Source organism: Urocitellus parryii, chromosome 6 (assembly GCF_045843805.1).
Source record: "Urocitellus parryii isolate mUroPar1 chromosome 6, mUroPar1.hap1, whole genome shotgun sequence".
NCBI lineage: Eukaryota > Metazoa > Chordata > Mammalia > Rodentia > Sciuridae > Urocitellus > Urocitellus parryii.
The window spans coordinates 94689959-94712749 of NC_135536.1; the positions used below are offsets into that span (position 1 = coordinate 94689959).

The 22791-nt window shown below is 37.4% G+C and overlaps 1 protein-coding gene across 3 annotated transcripts in view; it reads left to right on the top strand.

The window, feature by feature from the left end:
* Positions 1-22791, top strand: part of Slc12a1 (solute carrier family 12 member 1) — an 82531-nt gene that overhangs the window by 54774 nt on the left and 4966 nt on the right. For all 3 annotated transcript variants that reach the window (XM_077799616.1, XM_026391180.2, XM_026391181.2), the window contains exons 19-23: positions 3350-3432; positions 12040-12183; positions 15279-15410; positions 15587-15698; positions 17964-18050. In XM_077799616.1, the coding sequence (XP_077655742.1) occupies positions 3350-3432; positions 12040-12183; positions 15279-15410; positions 15587-15698; positions 17964-18050 (558 nt within the window). The remainder of the gene's footprint in view (positions 1-3349; positions 3433-12039; positions 12184-15278; positions 15411-15586; positions 15699-17963; positions 18051-22791) is intronic.

The following is a 22791-nucleotide window of genomic DNA, read 5'->3' on the forward strand; positions in this document are numbered from 1 at the left end:
TTTCAAGAGTCTTGGGAGAAAAATAATGATAGACCTGAAAAGACAAGCAAGCTCCAGGCTGACATCTTTAACTTGGACTTTCTCATTTAATTCTCCTAAGAAACCTTTGAAATAAGTACTATTCTTGTTCCCATTATATAAGGAAAGATACTGTAAAAATTAAGTAATCTGGTGGGGAAAAAAATCACAGTTTAGTAATTAACCAAGGTGAGCTTCCAAACCAGAATCATACAAACTTAAAGTTCAAACACAATGATCTCAATGCTATGTAACCTCCAGAAGTTCATGGACATCCACATAGTACCTGGCTTGGTTTCTTCTTTTGAGTAAGAGAAACAAAGGCCACAAATACAGAGAGATGCACTCTAGAAAACTGAACCTTTACTCTAGGCATAATACATAATCAGACAAGAGGGGCAGTGTGAGAGATGCCTAACAGCCATCTTTTGCGTCAACAATAACAGTGGAAGGTTTCCCGTGTCTGGGATCAGGACAGGCTCTGACTTCATACCTAAGAGGTACAGCTGCACCTAGACATCCACTCCACACAAGGCAGAAATCCTCACCCCTTCAAAAACAGCATGTAAAGAGCTCTGCATTTTGTCATCATTTCAGGCAAATTTATAACAAAAGCATTCTGAGTTCTATTGAAAAGAATCATAGGAAACTAGCTTTCATCTTCTGAAATTATATGCATTACTGACCAAACAAATTCACTCAACAGTCTTTCTAATGTAAGGCACCTATATATTAAATACATTGTATGCCAACATATACAGCCTGTAATCCATAGGCTGCCTTCTGGCTCCTGCTGGTACTCTTAAATTCAGTAGGTAATGGCTAATCCAGGAGTTTGGGATCAGAATTTCTCCAGAATCAGCAAGCAGAATTTTAAAATTTTTTTTGTAGTTATAGATAGACACAATACCTTTATTTTATTTATTTATTCTTATGTGGCGCTGAGGATCGAACACAGTGCCTCACATGTCCTAGGCAAGCGCTCTACCACTGAGTTACAGCCCCCCGCCCAGCAAACAGAATTTTGATATATTTATAATCACAATCAGTCACCTGTGGAACATTTTTGCAAATGGATTGGATCTGCCCTTTGATTATCCAGATTCCTCAGTGAAATTTCATATATACCTGAGAGAACAAAAGGGATAGAGAGAACAAAAAAGCAAATAAGAAGAAATGTGTGTCTTCAAGGAGTTCATTATTTGATGCAAAATTATTTGAGATTGTCTTCCAACTTCTAAGACACCAAAGGGACCAAAACCCAGTTGACCCACTAAACCCATATCACTGAACCGAGGAGGCCTCTGGCTTTTACAACAAATTAGTATTTAGTCTTCTTGGTAATAAAATTCAATATTAAGGTAGTTCACATCTGTACTAGTGTAAACCTGCCTGTGTTGGTAAAGTTAAAGGACTTCACTAACAGAAATGGGGTTAACATAGAAGGAGGACAATCATGCATTTCTGTATTGCATTTCCTTTTCTGATTGTTTGGTTGATTAAAGTATAGTATAGTGTTATTGTGAAAACCAGGCTACTGTTACATGGGTGTGGTATTTTTTTATCATTTTTCTTTGAATAAAAGATTTTAAGTGTCTATATAAACATTCTTAAGTATGGCTTAATTTTAATTAGAATCTCTTTTAGTTTTTAGGTCACCTTAACAAATTAACTCAAATTCATCAGCTTCATACCACACAGTTTTTGGCCTCGTGTACCAAAATCAAAGTGTGGACAGGGCTCTGTTCCCTTCAGGAGGCTCTAGAACAAATTCTTTTCCTTGGCTTCTCAGCTCTAAAGGTTGTCCACCTGAAGGGGTGGTTCATGGTCTCCTTCTTCAATCTGCAAACTCAGCAATGACTGTTAAGTCCCGGTTGCATCTCATTATTCTAACCTCCACTTCTGCCTCCTAATTTCATTTTTAACTACCCTTGTTACCATTGTTGGCTCACCCAGGTAATTGAGGATAATCTCTCCAAAGTCCTTAATCTAATCACATCTGCCAAGTCCTTTTTGACACGTAAGGAATAGATTTAAAGATTCCAGGAATTAAAACATCCTTGGGGGAGGGGACATTATTCTGTCTAACACAGAATCCAAAGATATTTTGTGAGGCACATTGTCTATTTTTTTTTTTTAAATAATCAAGCATGGTTAGAACCAAGATTTGTTTGTGTGGAATTCACTTTGTGGCAAATTGTGTTAGAATTAACCTGTTTTGTTAAATGAATATCATCTATAGTTTAAATTTTGAGTGGATACGTATATTGCCTTGAACTTATTCGTAACATTGTCTGAACATTTAGGTTGACTTTGTGTATTGGAAACCTGTTTGCATATGGTGAGACAATCACAAGCTGCATTGTTTCTGAGAGAGGGTTGCCAATGGTAAAAGATTCTGGGTTTCAGCTCAATAGAAGATTGAACAAGGAAACTCCCACAGAAAAAAATTTTAGATGACTCAAATGATTAATTGACTTCTTCCATATTTTCAACCAGTGGAAACATATGCTATAAGAGCAGAGATAAAGGAAGGAGCCTTCAGTTCTCTTCCAGATGGTCTAATCTCACTGGGTTGGATATAGAGAAGGCACAAAAACCATCTTCAACTGTCTCAGATTGCCGTGAAAAGTATTGCTTCAAATGACTTGTCCAGAGTCAATGGAAAAAAGTTCCTTGGAGGAACTGGAGAGATTTTTACCCATGAACTTGGTGCCAGAAATGTGACCCTCATGAAAGGGAGGGAGGCTAAGAATTTCAAAGGTTCTTTGCAACCAGTAAACACTCTGTTCTAAATATATCAGTGATTGTTTTGCTCACTTTATAAAAGATTTACTTATATTAAAAGTATGGGACAGACTCTTATGCAAAATTCTAGTTACTAATACTATTTGAGTTGGCTGCAGAGTTAATTGGTTACCGTACCCAGAATGTATTTTTTAAAAGTAGAAGAGGAGAATAAACAAAGAGAAGAAGCATCAGCTTTTGGCTGAATTCTAAAGTGAATTTTGATGGTTTCATGATATCAAAATCCTAGAAGCAAGGGATTGTTTATGTTTGTTTGTTTGTTTGGTACCAGGAATTGAGTTCAAGGGCACTTAACCACGGAGCCACACCCTCAGCCCTTGTTTATTTTTTGAGACAAGGTCTCACTGAGTTGCTGAGACTGGCTTTGAACTTGCAATCCTCCTGCCACACCCTCCCAAGCCCCTGAGATTACCTGCAGTTACCGTGAACTACCACCCAGCTAAGATGCAAGTTTAATAATATTCCAAAGCTTGAATATTAGAGGAGCCATTTAAAACACTAACAACTTTGCTTCTTCTTTCAGTGATGCGTTTGACTTTGAGATTGGTGTGGTCATAGTCAGAATCAGCCAAGGGTTTGACATCTCTCAGGTTCTTCAGGTGCAAGGTATGTATCTACCTTCTTTATTCAATCAACAAATATTTAGTAAGCACCTACTATGCGCCTGACATTGTTCTAGGTGGTGGGGAAAGAACAGTACACAATATGGACAAAATCCCAGGCTTCAATTCTGGGCTGATTCATGTGTGCACACTTCCCCAGTGTTTTTCCCACTTTTAACACAAGTGGCCTTTGCCCTGTTAATCATAAATGTAGGATAATTTAGGGTAGTCATCAATTTTTTTAAATCACAAAACCACAAAGCCAGCATCAAGGAAAATAGCACCTTCAGTAAAATAGCCTGCCAAATTAATTTCTGCAAGATGTTTTAGAAAATGAAGATTAATTCCTTCCTCAGAAAAACATATATTTTCCTTTTAAGAGTCTATGAACTGGTGTGTAGCTAACATGGAAATGAGTCTGAATGTATCATGCTGTGAATCACTAATCTAAGTCCGAGGCAGAAACACTAATTCAGATTAGTGACTATTTTTTCCCTGTAGAGAATTTGGTATACTTGTTTAGTCTCAGATTTTAAACATACCCTCTTTGTGTTTGAAATAAAGAACATATTCAAAGAATTACTAAAAAATTAGGACAGATCATGAATTCATCTCTTCAACTGAACTTTAAAATAGAGCCCACTGATGATATGACACAAAGATATGGGGATATTTTGGGGTATGTATTATGTGGTAGGCATACTGTAGGTGAAGATGCTGGGTAGATTAATAACTTGGTCTGTACCCCCAGGAGACTCACATCCTAATAAGGGTAATGGATAATAGGTACAAATAAAGCATTAAGGAGGGTGGGAGTTAACCCCTGAAAGGCTGAAAGGAAGATGTTTGATTTGAGAATTATAGGTTGAGTCAGAGATAATTAGGCAATGTTGAGGGAGAGAAAAACAAAGAGAGGGTTTGGGAACAGCATTCTTGGCAAATAGGAGAGCATCAGTAAAGGTTAGACATGAGAGTATGGCAGAATGGGATACATGGGCAACCAGAGACAGATTTGTGTTACTGAAGTGAAAAGTATATGAAGTAGGCAATAATGAAATATGAGGCTGCCCCCCATAAAGAGGATCCAGACTTTAAAAGCTTCATTCGTCATCTTAAAAAATGTGGGCCATATTCTGTAGATAATGAGGACCCTCAAAGAGATTTAAGGAAGGGAGTAATATGGTCCAACATGGGTTAGAGTTCATAGTCTTTCAGTTATATGGCACATGATTCAAAGAGGATTAGAACAGAAACAGAGAGACGTATAAAAATGATTTCTGCAATAATCAAAGTGAGAGAATGTTTTAGTCAGCTCTTTTGCTGCTATGACTAAAGACCCACCAGAACAATTGTAGAGGAGAAAAAGTTTATTTGAGGGCTCACAGTTTCAGAGGTCTCAGTCCATAGAAGGTCAATTCAATTCCTCAGGGCTCTATGTGAGGCAGAAAAACCTGGCAGAAGAAATGGTGGAGGGACACAGCTCACATGATGATCAGAGAGCAGAGGAAGAGATCTCCATTTTCCAAATACAAATATATAGTCCAAAGCCATGCCTCCAATGATCCACCCCCTCCAGCCACACCACATCTACCTCCAGTCACCACTCAGTTAATCCCATCAGGGGGATTAATTCACTGATTGGGTTAAGGCTCTAGTACTCCAGTCATTTCTTCTCTGAACTTTCTTGCATTGTTTCACACGTGAACTTTTGGAGGAGAACTCACATCCAGACCAAAACAGACAAGGCAACAGCTTGAACTACAGATGCCTCCATAGAGATGGAGAGAAAAGGACAAAATTGAGAAATATTTCAGAGTGAAGAAGAGCAACATGAGGAATTGATTGGATGTGTAGGAAACAGGAAAGGGAGGAGGGAAGAAAAAGTCCTTGGCTGAGTGAGTGAGTGGTGGGACTACCGATAGAGATGGGGAACACAAGATGGGGAACACAGGGTTAATGAGATACCTGGTGCAATTTCAGACAGTATCCTATGGGAAAACCTGCTGCAAGTGTCCACTGGGCAGTTAATAGTCCCAGTCTCAAAGAAATAAACTGAGCCTAAAATACAGATTTCAAATGTTACTGACTAAATTGTGTCCCAGGCCCAGCCCCCTACCACCAAATTCATGTAGAAGTTCTAACCGTAGTACTTCAGGATGAGACTCTGTTTAGAGATAGGGTTTTTTAAAGATGTTATTAAGGTAAAACAAGGTCATGTTAGTAGGCCCTAATTCAGTATTACTAGGGTCCTTATAAAAAGAGTGCAGGAGACAAACGTAAGGGTCACTATGTCCTTACCTTCAAGCCAGGCAAAGTGCTCAGAGAGAAATCATCTCTGTGGACACCTTGATCTTGGAATTCTACCTTCCAAAACTACGAGAAAATTAATTTCGATTGTTTAAATCACCCAATATTTGTTATTTTTTAATAGCAGTTCTAGCAAATTAACTAATGGGACATTGTAGAAAAGGTGGATATTGAAACCATAACTCTGAAAAATAGAGCCCAGAGTGTGTGTATTTGAGAGCTCCAAGGCATATGAAAAGGGCCCCAAAGAAGAAGCAGGGGAGGAGAGGACAGAGGGAGCAGCTTCTCTAGAGAAATACTGTCAGCACCCGGTTCACAGTGGGTGGAGGAGAGACTATAAGATAACTAAACAGAGAATTACGACTGCAGCCAAACATTTTGAGAAGGTAGGATGTAAGGGGGGGAATGAGATTGAGGTGGTTTGTTATGGGAGATCTATAGACCTTAAAGCGGGAGACCTAGCATGTGTCCAGACGGTAGAAATGGGCACCAGAGAGTGACAGAGATTAAAGATAGAGGGGAGAAATGGACAACTCATGGAGTCAGATTCAAGAGAAAGAGGTAATCAAGAGAAAGGCATGAAGAGAAGAGTTGGTCTGAGGAACAAAGAAAAATGCTTCATCTAAAATTGGAACAAAGGAAGTGAGCGTTGATGATGAGATTTGCAGATTTGTGCGTAAACCTGGAAACCAGACCTTTGTCTGTTTGAAGCTGCTATTCTACCTTTTAAGAAAGAGAGCTAGAGATAGTGATGACTTCCGTAATGAAAGGCCATGGTGATATCTGAGATGTGGGCATAGGGCAAGACTGTCTTCATGTATCCTTCAAACGTCCACCATGAGGGCTGCCTGTCTCTGGTAAGACAGAACTGACTTGGAGGGTGATAACATAATCTAATATTCAGAAACCTGCTCTGTTACCACCTCCCTAGTTTTTATTTTAATTTTTTTCTGGCTTTTGTGCTATAATGCTTTTCCACCTAAAAAATAAGAATGAAAAACAAACTATTTGTAGTTAGATTGCACATTTGCTTTGAATATCATATTGATTTCTTCAAAGTGAAAGATGCAATGTAGCTGACAAATATTACTCCCACCCCTCATTGCTCCGTTCACCAAAATATACCGTCAATTTATTTCCATAATGCAACATAGCCACCAAATTTTGTGGCATTTCTTAAAGAACCCTGGCAGTGAACTGCATCCCATTTTTATTTCCCAAGGGAAGTATCCTATTTAAATCAACTTTGATGTTTGAAATATTTCTGCTTCTTAGTCAAGAAAGGGAAAATACAGTCAGATGCTAATAAAATAATTATAAGTAACAACTATTGAGGGTAAACAAAAGAAAAAGCAATGTTACACAAATAAATGAAGAACATGAGGAAAAACAACAGAATAATGATAGAAATTAACTCCACACTGCAGTTCCATGTGTTATTTTGAAGTTTGTGCAATTTATGACCCAAATCTCATTTTAGATTTTGAACTGGAAGAAATAAGCTTGTGTTTCATTATATTATGCTGTAATGTAGGGCTTAATAAGAGCCTGATAAATCTTAAGTATTGCATTATACTATGTTAATGATTATCATCATAGCTTTTCCAATGCAGGCACAACAGTGTCATCACAGATTATAATTTAAAGGAAATATTAGCAATGCAGAGCGCCCATATACTGTAGTTAATAAAGCAGTGAATAGAAATCAGCTTTATAGGTAATTTACCCACTAATGACAATTATTTCTATGCGGTGTCACAGGATTATATGAAAAGGATAACTTTTCATATAAATAAGATCAGTGCACATAACATTCTAACTTGTACACAGCTGCATCTCCCCTGATATTGATGACTGATAGTTTCTCTTAATAAATGAATTCATTTCCTGACAACACACAAAAAATGCAGCATTTCATATTATTCACTTCCCAGGGGTATTTAGCAAGTTTGCCAATTACAACAAAGAGTCCAAATTGTACTGATAGGAAATGAAGTGATGAAACGTGATTTGCAATATGTTGTGGTCAAGTATTCTGTGTAAGTACTGCACGATTTATGACCATCTCAGAGCATGGTGATACTGCTGTGTCTGATCAAGTGGCTTAGCAAAATAAAGACAGATGGCAGTGTAGTAAATAATTACTTGATTGGAAGGCGACCACTGCAGGATTGCTTCCTGCCTTCAATTCAACTAGACTTCACCTGGGGTTCAGCCCGTTGATTCATATGGGCATTTATGGCTTTGAGTTGATTGACCAAGGAAAGAATCATGGTTTAATAATTAATAAAGAGAAAGGATGCTGTAAAGTGGGAGAGGATATGATTCCCCAGTGGGTTTCTCTGCTCTACCTTCTGTTGTCAGATAATTGACTGCTCTCTGTCCTTAAGATTTAAAGCAGATGGTAATTTGAGGCCGCTGCCCATTTCTAAAAGACATCTTTTAAAAAAAAAATTAAAAAACCAAAAGACTGATAGAGCATTTTGAGGCAATTTTGACAAGGAAATTGACTTTCAAAATATAGGCACTCCAACTGGTTATCATACAATCAATTTATGAAGCACTTGAAAAATATAGTAACTACTGTTCAAAGCAGTTTGGGCATTTGCATCAAGACAGGGCTCAGGAGTCACTCTTTGTTATCTCTGAGAATTGAATTTAAGAAACTGGTTAGCAATGGACTCTGGACCCAGAGACCATTAAGATGTAAGTTTTGCTTCCACCATTGTTACCTCAGATATTCTCTTAAAATCTTGAAAAGAGAGAAGGACAAGCAGATGTTTGGTCAGGGCCTACCAATGAAGAAGAAAGTAAAGAGGGGTACACACTAAAATTGGAAGCACAAGGCTTGGTTAACTAGCTGTGCAGCCTTGAACAAATCACTTGAACTCTCTGAGCTCATGTTGCCTTTTTAGCAGAACGGAGAGACTAACACCAGCTCTGCCTGTACCCCAGCATAGGTATCAAATGAGACACTAGGTGGAAAATGCTCTATAATTTGTGAACATTAAAATGCAGTAGTGATGGGGGAGGGTTGTAGTAATGGAATAAATAATCTTTGTCAGCCTAGTGGAAATCAATTTATAATCTGTGTATTCATTACCCCTTGGCTTGCTCTCCACATGATTAAGGGTATATTTTGTGAGTCAACTGGCCAGCATTCCTGTTGAAAGAAACATTTTTGACAAAGTCTACTCTTGATTTCCCATACAAACAGAGGTATAAATTACACCAGATAGATAATTCAGAAGAACAGATAATCAAAACATCACTTCGATTTAGCGCTGAAATGTGAAAAAAGTGGGAAGTGCACAGAAGGAGGCCTTAGATCATCTACAAAGTGAATAATTAAGAATTAACTCTAATAAGAACTTGCAGAATCACTGTGCAAGTGGGAATCACACCACCGTGTAGATCTGAAAATCCAAGATGGCAAAGCAAGTCATTTCAGATTCTACAGTAGACTTTGTCTGTCAGCCCCTGTCTCTACAGCCTTTGAGAGAACTGTTGAATCTAAAGCATTGAAGCAAAATTTGCTTTTGTTGCTCAGGCCTGGGATCTTTCCGTTTGCTCTGGATGGGCTGTGGACATACCTTCAAGCAAACTATTGGAGCAGCTCCCAGTTTGCTCAGCCAGCTGACTCCTTTACAAAAGAGGATTTATCTTTTTTCCTTCTTTGTCCAAACTAGAGGACAAAGAGCATGGCAATTAGTGGCTAATCACAGGGTATGCTAGAGCCAGCCAGAAAAAGAAAAGAGAACTCCCTCCCCAGGGTAGCCCTTACAGTTGCCCCTAAAGAAGCTCATAAATAAGTACCTTCCAGAGGATTGCAGAAAGGTTACCCCCACCACCCTGAGCTGGGCCCCTGCAATATCCTAGAAGGCTGGATAGCAGCTAGGGTGCGGTCAGAGCAGTGACAGCAAAGTCTGACTGCAGATGCTGCTGCTCTGGGGCAGTTTCCTATATATATATCCACATCTGTAGAGTCCTCCTTTTAAAATGACATGTTTGAAGGGTTCTCATTTTGGGTGATTAGCTTGGCATTATACTCTGCTCCTGAAAGTGTTTTAAGTTCATCTAATGATGAAGAGGGGGAAGTTAACCAAACAACTGTGAAGTACTAGTAGTTAGCCACAAGAAGGTCGTCATGGTGGGAAGCATAGATTCGAAGTCAAGCTAATCTCTTTGCCTTTGAACACTATAATGTGCTAGGTGATGTCAGATGAGTTACTTTACCTTTGTGAGCCTCAGTGGCTTCATCTACAAAATGAGGATAATAATAGTAACTCTCTCTGAGTTGTTTGGGAAGGAATAAAATTCAACACAGTCCCTGTTACCCCCCAAAGCGTATAATGAATAGTAGCTCTTAACTCCCAGGCTTTTGAAAATACTCCGTTTGCTTTGCTCGAATAGGGTCATTTCCAGAAGTTGCATAAATATACAATAGGATATAGCTATTGCTCTGGTTTTTAAGAAGCACCAAAGTGCTATGCAAAAACAGTAGTTTATTCTTTTTTTGCAAAACTAATAGGGTGAGAAAGGGTTACAATTTTCCATTTCACCTATAGAAAATCTGAGGCATAGAAAAAGTAAATGACTTAACTAATGTCACGTAAAGCCAGCTGCAAAACCATTATGGGTCACGACCCCCTCTGCAGTGCAGCTTGCCTTCACCTTTCAACATCAGGGGTAAGCAACTCTTGTCTGTGCTCTAATACCATCAGCCTAATTTCCCAGGTTTTCTCTAGCTGCTGGTCTTGAGAACCTTTGAAGCTTCGGGGAAATCACATGGGCGATTTGACCTTAAATCTCGTGCCACTGGCAAAAGATTAATTGCTAAGACCTGGAAAGGGGCCAGACAATTCTGTGTAGCTGAATAACAGCATCGTCTAGGGATGTGACTGTCCCTGACAGATTTAGTTAGTACATAATTGATAAATCTAGAGTTTGTATAGCTTCGCTTCACAAGATAGATAAGGCACCAGGCTCTGAGGGTTGACATTTACAGAAGCCCTACCAGTGTTTTGTAACACGGAATCTAGGTTTTCTACCCCTTCCCTTGGAGCATCATTGCTCATTTTCTAAGTCTCTGTTCTCAGCAGGCAATAAGAAGAGGAGATCTGACAAGAGTGCCACCTTGCCCGGTGTAAGCAAGAAGCGTCCTCTGTTTAGCACTGTCACATGAGTGCTTTTAAAATCGCATTTACCTTGGTCCAGGGCAGGTTGAGGTCAAAGAGGGATTCGACTGTATTACATACCAGTGAGGAATTTTTCATTTCAATCAGAATCCAATAAAGATAAAAGGCAGCCAGACACAACATCAAAGCTTGGAGAGTGGGCCGAAACCTTGGGCAGGAAATTTTGCACAGCTTGACTCTTGTTTCAGACTCCAGCGTCTGAACTCTTGACAGGCACAGAGAAACCTCCGCTTTTATTGTTATGACTTTGGTCACCTATTCCACAAAGCATTTTACTTAACAGAAGCAATTGGTGCTGGATGTTTTTCACTGCAATTTGTATTCAAAGGTCATAGAGGTTTATTATGAGATTTGATTATCTTATGTTAACTCTTGGTCTCCAGTTTTTGTGTTTCAATTCAGATGGCATTGTTAGATACCTGTCATATACCCAGTGGACTTCTGCAATTCTGTCACTTTCAGTTGTAAAACATCTGGCCCAGTAGCTTAGGTCAGTAAATCAGTGGCTTACAGTATAGTAGATCTTATACAGAGTGGATTGGGTTGTTTGTTTTTAGAAGGCGGTAAATAAGGAGGACCTTAATATCTATATAGATAGACAGATTTTTTTTTCTTTTGCACTGGTTATTGAACCCAGGGACACTTTGCCACTCAGCCACATCTCCAGCCCATTTATTTTTTTATTTTGGGACAGGGTCTTTCTAAGTTGCTTAGGGCCTCACTAAGTTATGGAGGCTGGCCTCAAACTTGCAATCTTTCTGCCTCAGCCTCTTGTGTTGCTGGGATTATAGGTATGTGCCACCATGCCAGGCAGAAGGATATTAAATTGTCTCTCTTATACCTCCAAATAAAAACCCAATGACTTTATGTATTATAGCTTAATATATGGGGCTATTTTTCCTGAGCCAGTTGATATTACTTTATGAATACAATTTATTGGAATATACTACTTTTTAGTAATCCTTCAGAAAAAATCATAGTTGTGTGAATGAATAATCATTTTATTATTGATATGCCATTTGAAATACTAACGATGGTTATAGGATTGTTCCTAGAAACTTTGTTACTGTGAGTTAAGTAGCTGATTCTGCCTCCTTTATCATCAGATGAATTAGAGAAGTTGGAACAGGAGAGGCTGGCACTGGAGGCCACTATCAAAGACAATGAGTGTGAAGAAGGAAGTGGGGGTATCCGAGGCTTGTTTAAAAAAGCTGGCAAGTTGAACATTACTAAGCCAACCCCTAAAAAAGGTAAGTTCTTTTAATAATTTACAAGATTTTGAGATGAACCATTATTTGAGCATCTGTAAAGAGTCAGAAATCTGATTCTAAAACTTGCATGGCATTGAATATAGGGAAGAATTCAAAGATTTCTTTCAAGAAGGTAGCACGGATAAAAGGTAGAAGCCACTGTCATTTATCAACATCACTAAGTAATTTGTATAATCTTGCTGCAAAGAAATTATTTAAAAATGGTAATATTTGGTCTTGGAATTAAATAGTACTTAAGCAAATTGAGTAACTTAAAATAGAAATGTCTTAATTGAGATGGAAAGGGTATAGAAATTTAAGAACCAATACCCAAACTATTTTATATATATTCACCTTACATTGTAGATATTTCAGTGGAATTAAAGTTGGCTTATACAGGTAAGTGAAGGACCTACCTAAAACCCTAATTTCAAAAGAGACAATTTTATCACAAATTATGACCATACACTTAGAACTTCACTGATACTGGTTACTATCTGTAGATTTTGGATGAGTGGCAAATTTATCTCTGAATGTCTGGTTTGTGTCACAGGGACAGAGGACCAAAGGATGAGTGAGATTGTTACAAATATGTGATTCAAAAGTCTAATTCTTTTGAAAATAGTTTGCTCTCCAAAACATTGCAGGTTTGAGTTTAATGAGGTCCACAGTGACCTCTGCTGGTAGAAAATCAGAATTTAACATGCCTTTCTTTATTCACAAATATCTCTCTGGGAGTATCTCCAAGTCAAATAGCAGGATTCAAATTGAGACTTAGCAGGCTCTGGTTCAGATTGAAAATAGCCAACTCTTCAAAGTCAGGCCACCTTCAATCCTGTAAATGGTTTGGTTCTATTTGCTTGTTTTCCTATTATAGCCCAAGGATGAAACTTCATCTGTAATATAACATTTTTATATGTTTACAGAAAATGATGCAAAATATAAATATAACCCCTCCTCAAATACTAGAGGAACTCTTGGATTCCTGGGATATCCCAGGGATATGGAAGCACTTGCTACTTATTACACACACCTTTAAATGACATTTTTCACAAAAACAATGTGTTTGAGTCCAACGTTGGAGTTCATTAGGACTTTCAGGGTGCAAAAAATTAGAATAAGACTTTTATTGAATGGTAACTAGTACTATTTTCTTTCCTTTCCTTTCCTTTTCTTTTCTTTTCTTTTTTTTTTTTTTTTTTTTTGTACCAGGGATTGAACCCAGGGGCGCTCAACCATTGAGCCACATCCCAGCCCTTTTTATATTTTATTTAAAGGTAAAGTCTCACTGAGTTGGTTAGGGCCTCACTAAGTTTTTGAGACTGGCTTTGAACTCATGATATTCCTGCTTCAGCTCCTGAACTACTGGGATCACAGGTGTATAGCACTGTGCCCATCTTTCTTTTCTACTATTTGATTTGTTGGTGACAAAAGTAAATTACCCTTTAAATATGCTCTATTAAGTGGTGTAGTCTGGAAAAGCAATGGAAAATTCAGACATCAGAGCCAATACTGTCCCCTTTATAATCCTGAGCGAGTAGTGTCGATGTCCTCATTAATGAAAGCAGAACCTGTTATTTACTCTGGAAGCCTGTTTCTACATCATAATACTTGTTTTGGCCAAAAAAAAAAAAAAAAATGTACTCTGCTGAAAATCAACATGTCTCAGTGTTCAGAAAAGCAAAATCATAATGTTATGCACTACTTTCAATACCTGAAAGTTCAAACGCAGCTCTCAAGTGGGCCCATTCATTACTCTGGGCTTTAGCTGGCTGACAAATCTTTGGAGTTCTAGATCAAGACCAGGCTTGCCTCTGGGTACTCATAATGACTCCTGCAGATGCTTTGATTTGTATGTAAGAGAGGGCAGAGTTTGGTCCATTCTGCAAATAAATTTACTTTCTGCCTCAGCAGTCCTAGGGATATAGAAACAATATAAGATAATTGCTTCAGAACTGACAGGTCCAAAACATGGAAACAGAAAGACAGAACAAAGCATTTTCAGAACCTCTTAGATCCTGGAGGAAGCTCTGAGGAGGCTGTCAGGTCTGTGCTAAACACTACACTGACACCACCTCTCCCCCTCTTTGAAATGGAACAATGAAGTCACAATTTCAAATACAAGGAAATGAGAAATAGTATATACAGCATGGCCAAGAAACCCCTACTACCAGATAGGAACAAATGTCCTGCTAAAACACCGATCTTGGTCTCTGGCACACATTCACCGTATCCACGTTAGGACAGAAATTGTATTTCAAAATTGTTTTAAGTATATGTACCCTTAAATGTAACTCAAGTAAGGCTATATTTTCTTTCCATGTTTCCTGCCTTTTTTTTCATCTCATTGACAAAGATTCAAATAACTCAAGTGACTTTACCTTAGCTTCACAAGACTCCTTGAAAAGAACACAGAAGAGTGAACCAAGCCAACCATGGAACCAAATAAAGAGTTTAAGAGTCACATCATCCCTGGCAAACCTTATAATCCAGAACCTCATGGAATCATCAAAACTGCTTAAATGAATGAATTCTCCAACAAACGAATATTTCTGATGCTGGTGCATATTTTTAGAACACCCAATCACCACATGTTCTACTTTCAAGTAAATTTGAAAATATTATTTAGTAGATTGATTTAGCAAAGTTGGGATAGTTTGGCTACTGTATCAAATTATTTAGCATTGATACATATCTAAATCATCATTTCACTCTGAGATAGATTCTAAGGGTCTGAAAATAACCCCCTGCTTCATAATGAAAATTATAATAATTTGTTTTGCTTTTGGTGGTGCTGGGGATTGAACTCAGGGCCTTGTGCATGCAAGGTAAGCACTTTGCCAACTGAGCTATATCCCCAGCCCATGAAAATTATAATCATAAAACCAATATCAACTTTATATTTTACTATTTAAAGTGATTTAAATTGTGGGATTCAACTTTTTCTGTACTCCTTGGAAAATAGAATTCACAATTTATCTATAAGTATAAAAAAAACAAAAATTTGTGACCTCTCCTCTATTTTCATCAATAGGTTTATTTATGGGTTATTTTGTTTGTGTCCTCAAAAGACACCACTCTCTCTTTCATTCCAGACAGCAGCATTAACACAATCCAGTCGATGCATGTGGGGGAGTTCAACCAGAAACTGGTGGAAGCCAGCAGTCAATTTAAAAAGAAACAAGGGAAAGGCACAATGGACGTCTGGTGGTTGTTTGATGATGGAGGTAAAAACTTCCCTAGGGAGCAGAATTCCTTTCTCAAAAAATTTAACAAACTGATGGGAAGATATATGAAAATGGTTCCTGTTAAAGTAACAGTTTTGAGTTCTCAGAGGTTGTAAATTACTTAAGAGCTATATCATTAGATATACCTTTCCATCATAATTTATTCTTTATTCCAGGGTTAACACTTCTTATCCCCTACATCTTGACTCTCCGAAAAAAATGGAAAGACTGTAAATTAAGAATCTACGTTGGAGGGAAGATCAATCGCATTGAGGAAGAAAAAATTGCGTAAGTAGTTTACCGCTCACATGTTTGGTCCTTTCAGATATTTATCTGTTAATTCTTTAATTTTAAGAGCTTTAAGTATGCTTGAGGCATAATAGATTTAAAAACAAAGCCATCATGATAGGCCTCATGTTTGATTTTTTGGCCAATAAATTATTTGCATAATTTTTCTAATTACTGTCTTCAAGTCCTCTTATGCCCTGCCACAAATGCCTCCAAAGGGAATTTGGGAGTGTCACTATCTTGAATGAGTATTTTGTTCTGACTAGTAAGTGCATTCAAGAAATTTTATGTGGTACTGGGGATTGAACCCAAAGGCACTTTGCCACTTAGCAAATTCTGCAGTCCCTTTTCATTTTTAATTTTGAGACAGGGTCTCACTAATTTACTCAGGGTCTCACTGAATTGCTGAGGGTAACTTTGAACTTTCAATATTCCTGCCTGGGCCTCCTGAGTTGCTGGTACTATAGAGTGTGCCACCACACCCTGCTAAAAAAAAAGGGAAATTCTAAAAGAATGTATGTGCAGGTGTTTCTTATGGAAGAATTCAAACCTACTAATTCATGGCAACCAGTCTTAAAACAGTAAGAGAACTAAAAACTTAAAAGAGAACTAAATTGAAAACATACACATGGGTCCTAGCCCCAGCCCTCTACCAAGGAATTGCAGGACTTTGCAACAGTCACTAAACATTATCTGTGTCCCAGTTTCTTGTTTATAGTTTGAAAAAGTTTAATGGATGACTGTTGAGAATCCTCCTAGTTAAAAAAGAAAAGAAAAATTCCCACAGTGTCTATCTGTATATTTTCAGTAATTTAGCAACTGAGAGCTGATTCGTAGTTGTGAGAACCATCTTGCCTGGAACATGGGACCTCTAGTGGAAATCTTGAGCATCATCTTCAGCAGCTTTTGGTCCTTCATGGCATGTTTGAGTCCTGGGCCCTGGGACTTCCAGAACTCACAAAATAATGACAGGACATTTATACAGTAATTTTCATATTTTCTTCTCCTTTTTAAAAGGGTGTAAATTATGATATGCATATGCATTCATATATTAGTGAGTATATAAATATATTAATATATTTATTTTCAATTAAAACAATGTACATTAATATCACATATTTAATTTTTCTTACAAAGTCATGTTAAAATGGAAACTAATATGTCTATAATAATTTACATTTCTTAAAACTTCTAGTACCTTACTGGGACGATTGATAAAATTTGAAGATGGTTTGAGGATTAAAAAGTTATTACATTTTTAAGGTTGAAAACTTATACTCTGGCTGGGCGCAGTGGCACATGCCTGTACTACCAATGGCTCAGGAGACTGGGGCAGGAGGATTTCGAGTTCAAAGCCAACCTCAGCAAAAAGTAAGGAACTAAGCAACTCAGTGAGACCCTGTCTCTAGATAAAATACAAAATAGGGCTGGGGATGTGGCTCAATGTTTGAGTGCCTCTGGGTTCACTTCCTGGAACCCCCCTCAAAAATTGTACTCTGGCTAGGGAGGCGGAGGTGGGAGGATCACAGGTTCAAAGCCAGCCTCAGCAATTTAGGGAAGCCCAAAGCAACTTAGCAAGACCTTGTCTCAAATTAAAAAATAAAAAGGGCTGGTGATGTGGCTGATGGTTTGAAATTATTCTAAAATAGCAGATAAATGAAAAGGAAGGAAGGAAGGAAGGAAGGAAGGAAGGAAGGAAGGAAGGAAGGAGAGAAGGAAGGGAGGGAAAAGGATGACAAATCAAATGGGGCTTGAATATAAATAAAATCTGGAAGTTCTCTGAACTATCCTTACAACATTTTTGTAACTTTAAAATCATATCAAAATTATCAGTTTTCTGAGAGAAAACCACCAGTATATAACTATTTAACGTGATAATTATTGGTTTGTCAGTAACTCCTATATTAATTACCAGCAATAGTGGTTAATAAGTATTCAGATTTGCTGTCTTTATTTCAAATAATTAGGGCATATGAACAGATTTGCATTATTTTCCCTAAAAGATGAATACAAAGCTGGACTTGCTCTTTCCAGTGTCTCAGTGTCTGCACCTGCTAGAGTTTCTGTCTGCCTTCAGTGGAATAGCTTGGTCTACACTTAACATGCTCAAAAAGTACTGAAGTGAAAATCAAACCCCAAAAGCCTTGGACAGCTAAGCCGAAATATGACATGATTGCTTTTGATATCTTAACTCAAACACAAAAACTCTTTGATTGAAAATAGTTAAATATGCAACGATGAAGTGTTTTTCTCTTATGTTTTCAGAATGGCTTCTCTTCTGAGCAAATTTAGGATAAAATTTGCAGACATCCATATCATTGGTGACATCAACATTAAGCCAAACAAAGAGAGGTATGAAACATTTAACAGGATCCATTGATTATCCGTGGTACTCTCTCACTCTTCTTGTGTGTTGATTATCAAAAGGTAAAAATGTTACCCGTTTACTGCAGTGAATTCTCAATAGGATATATAAAAGAAGGGCCTTCAAATAATCATGACAGAACTATCAAGTACATTCTAATGGGAAGAAAGGTTTTATGATGAAGGTGAGCCTGACGGGAGAATTATTGAAATACAGGTCAGTCAGTGATTTGGAATTGTCCTTCCTGCTCTTGGTTTATAAGCTGGCAAAAGTGACAGGAAGCAGAACGTTGTACTCTTCTGACCTGAGCAGTTAAGGTGTTTCTTTATTTAAAGTTACTGATGGGGCCTCTTGGATGAGAAGTGCTGATGGAGTAGTTACCGTTTCTTTGGCACAATGGACCCTCAAGGGCCATTTGAGCTTTTAGGATTAAAGGTTCAATGCTTAGGGCCTCTGATCTTTATGGAGGGATGGAGGGAAGGGAACTATAAAATTAAAGCATGAAAAGGAAATGTATTAGCTCCAAAATTCAAAAAAAATGAAAATATTGAAACAATCATTTAAATATTTTCAAAACATGACATCATTTTAACACTTTATTAGTTGTCAAATTTATCAGCTCTGTTATTGTGTTATCTCAGGTGGTTTTGACAAAATACCACAGGTATGGATTAAACAACACAATTTTATTTCTCACAGTTATGGAAGCTGAGAAATCCAAGATCAAGGTTCTGATTAATTGAGTTCCCATTAAGGCCGCTTTCTGTTATGTAGATGGCCACTTCTCTCAATTTTCTCAAATAGTGAAAAGAAAGAGAATTTGATCTCTTTCTCTTATAAGGACACTCATCCCATTATGGGGGCCTCATGACCCCTCATGACCTCATCTAAACCTAAGAACCTCCCAGAGGTCCCACCTCCAAATGCCATCATCCTCAGGGACAGGGTCTCAAACTATGAATTTTGGTGAAACACATTCAGCCCATAACAATGATGTTTGAAAACAATTTGTAGGTTAGTTAAATCCTCATCAGAGATCTCAAAAATGCAAAAGGATTGTTCAGAAGTGATAGCCAATTATAAGTTAAATGAACTCCTTCAATTTGTAATTTGATAATTATACAATGTTTTCAATTATTTATAATCCAAATCATATTTGCTGTTGCATTCAGATGCAGTTTAATACCCTTGATTTAGGGTGGAGTTGAGCTTCCAAAGTAAGTGGACATGAAGGTTTCAGAATGGTTTGGGTCTCACTATTCTTGTATTTTTTCTCTTTTCTGTTGACCACCATTTATATTTCCTCTTACAATTCTTGATGAACTGTAATGTCATAGTCCTCATGTCTTCTTGTCGCTTCCTTTTTTTTAGCTTATTTTTATCCCATATAAACTTAATAATTAACTTAAAATATTCATCTTAAATCTTATTAATTAGATGAACTTGAACTTTGTATTCTTTGAGCTATGGGTTAGTTAAAATGGCTTTACAAAATACCTCAACTGTGATAAGAAAGCTAAAATTGACAGGGTTAACTTGGTTATTAATTTGTAATGTTTCCTTCCATTATATATACTTCTAATGCCTTTTATTCTTTTTAAAAAATTTTTTTAGTTGTTGTTGGTGGACTTTTATTTTATTTATTTGTACGTGGTGCTGAAAATTAAACCCAGTGCCTCACGCATGCTAGGCAAGCATGTTACCATTGAGCCCCAACCCCTAGCCCCAATGCCTTGTATTCTTAATTTCTGCAGTTATAAATACTTAAGAAAAATTGGAAACACATTTATAATTCTCTTTGGTAAATGGAATCAGGATTCTGATAAGAACTGGATTTTTATACAGTACTCTCTAGTCGCCTTCCATCTTTTGTTTGAAGAATTTTAAAATCCTAAGTCATTGCCTCTTAACATTTGCAGTGATATGATCAAAAGGCTCATCTTAGGGCTCTAATTGGTGGAAACACATTCTCTTTCATAACAGAGCAAGTCCACCAGTTACTTAGCATGTGCCACTTAGTGACATGGTAGACCTCCTCCTGCTCTGCAAGAGGGTGCCTTTTTCTGTTGTATGGAGGGTGGTCACTGTGTCTCCTACTAACATGGGGTTTTCTATAAGCCCTTGCTTAATGAGTGGTACAAATAGTAACCTACTTCTTATAGCCAAATTCTTTTTACTGTTGTTTATCTTAATAGCTAAGGACTATTCCTGCTTGCTGATTATATTGTTCTTATATTCCTTTGTCTCTTTACCTATCAATCTGATTATCTCTACCCAAGTCCTTATTTCCTTCTCTTTCTTTCATACTCGCCTCTGTCCAGCTGCCATGATCACCATCCTTTCTAAGCTGTCAGCCACTGGGAGTGTTGATGAACTCCTTCCACTAACCAGGTCTCTTCATTCTTTGTGTACCTGTCCAAGTGTGGGCACTCTTAATCCTACTATCCTGAGCTTTGTCCCATGCTGTCCTCTTCTCAGAGAGTAAAACTCTGTGGGCAGTGGGAAGAAATGAAGTACTCAATCATTTTTGCTTTTTGTCTTGGCATCTAAATTTGATTTTAGACACCATTTTAACTTGATGCTTTTCAATGTCCTCATTATCCCATAAAGAAGAGAATCACTTCCCACTTTTAAGACACAAATGAATTTGTGTTCAAAAATTTGCAGATTTTTCCTCTCCTATTTCAAGGTCATGAAAAAGATAAATGGAATAAAGTCCATCCTTCCTGAAATAAAAGAATTCTTACAGTTAATGTACCCTAGATCAAGGGTAAAAGGCCATCCACCAGAAGGGGGTGCTGGAAGAACCATTCTCTTTTCTTTGGCCTTCTGCCATAACTGATGTCATACTACTTTATAAAACAGTCACATATCTGATATTGACAATGGCTATTCCAATATATGAGACTAACCCCATTTAGAACAAAGAATAGTCATTGGGTATATCTCACATTTGGCCTGTGGTAGCACATTTGGCACGATTATGTTAACTGAAATAAGGCAACTCTTCTGGGTACAAATAGAGAAGGAGATCTCTTTTTCTGGGATGATACAGAGCTAGGCCCAGGGGCTGAGGCTTGGCATACTTTTATCCCTCTTATGGGCCTTCTTGTCCAGGCAGCCCTTATCCACCATCAACAGCTATCCCCTGGTCACTATTCTTTCTTAGTCACCAGGTGATACAAAATGGGGAAAAGAGTGTCGATGATTTCCATTTTGGAGGTTAATGTTAAATGCCAAGAATTTCCATTAGTAAACCCTTCAAATACCCATGAAACATCAATAAGTCTTGACAGAGGTATTTTGTCATAGACTCGTTATCTATAAATATGGTAGGCCAAGGGTGAAAGAGAGTACAAAAGCAGAGTTAACAAGAAAATAATTGAGTGGAAGAAAATGAGGAGCTCTTGCAGATAAATTTCAATTTTTATTGTATAGAGTGAATTAAAAATCATAGACCAAAAAGACAATAATCAGTATGTGAAAATCAAAGAGCAACTAGAAGCAATTAACTAGATAATTTAAAGATGTTAGCGTAGTTATAAATAAAAGTATAGTACATTACTCTGAGAGAAGAAATCTTACATGAACTGAGGAGAAAGTTTTATAGAAAAATTTTAAAACTTCCTTTTGAGAGAAAGGATGGGGAAGATAGGACAGCTATTAATTCCATTAATTCAAAAAATTGAATTAGGGTCTGGGGTTGTGGCTCAGTGGTAGAGTGCTCGCCTAGTATGTATGAGGCTCTGGGTTTGATCCTCAGCACCACATAAAAATAAATAAAATAAAGATATTGTGTCCAAGTGCAACTAAAAAATAAATATTTTTTTAAAAATTGAATTAATTATCATTTATATTTAATAATACATGCTACATGGCTTAATTAATTAAAGCATTATATGGAAAATCAGACTTAATCAAAATAGAGAATCAAAATAGAAATCTTGGGTTACCTCAGGATCACCTAGTAAGGAAAATGGAAATGGCCACTTCTTGAATGAGCATGAGAATGAAGAAATGAAAGATAAACATGGTTAAGGAACAGTAGGAGTTCAAAGAACAGGAATAGGCAAATCCAACCTCTCTATACCTTCCTATTGTGTCACTTGGCACCTTTCAATTGCAATTAAAAGAAAACCTCATAGTGACCTAGATGATAGAAAGTATTGTCATACATGACTAAACAATACAAGTATAATTTTATTTTCAAGCTAATCTTGTTCTAAAAGGTAAATTTTGTAATCAAGAACTAATTCTCTTTCAGTCTCCTATTCTAGCTTCCATTATGAAGTCATCAAAGTTGATTTAACTTATAAAACCATGTCTGCCAGTAGCTATCAGGACTACATACTTGCTCATGTATGTTCAGTAGGAAAGAAAGTTTGTCTCTTCCCTAGTTGTTAGAGTCAGGTATGGGGCTCCATTCAGGATGAACCAGCCTAACTAAGTAAGTGAGCCATTCGTGGTGGTCTGCATAACATTGGGTTCCTGTTGGTTCAAGTCTGCTTGAGTTAGGTGTCTATGTTGGCTAATCACTTTGGCAGAAAACATAGAATTGTATCAGGGCTGGTTGGTCTTGGGGATGAAGTCTTTCCATCCAAATTACAATGGGAAAACATAGTATGAATGCTGAGGAGACAACCACAACTTCCATCTCATCTTTTCTTGGGAAATCATTTTTCTACTGTGTTTTCTAGGATCTAGGCTGGGGTGCAGAGAAACTCTCAT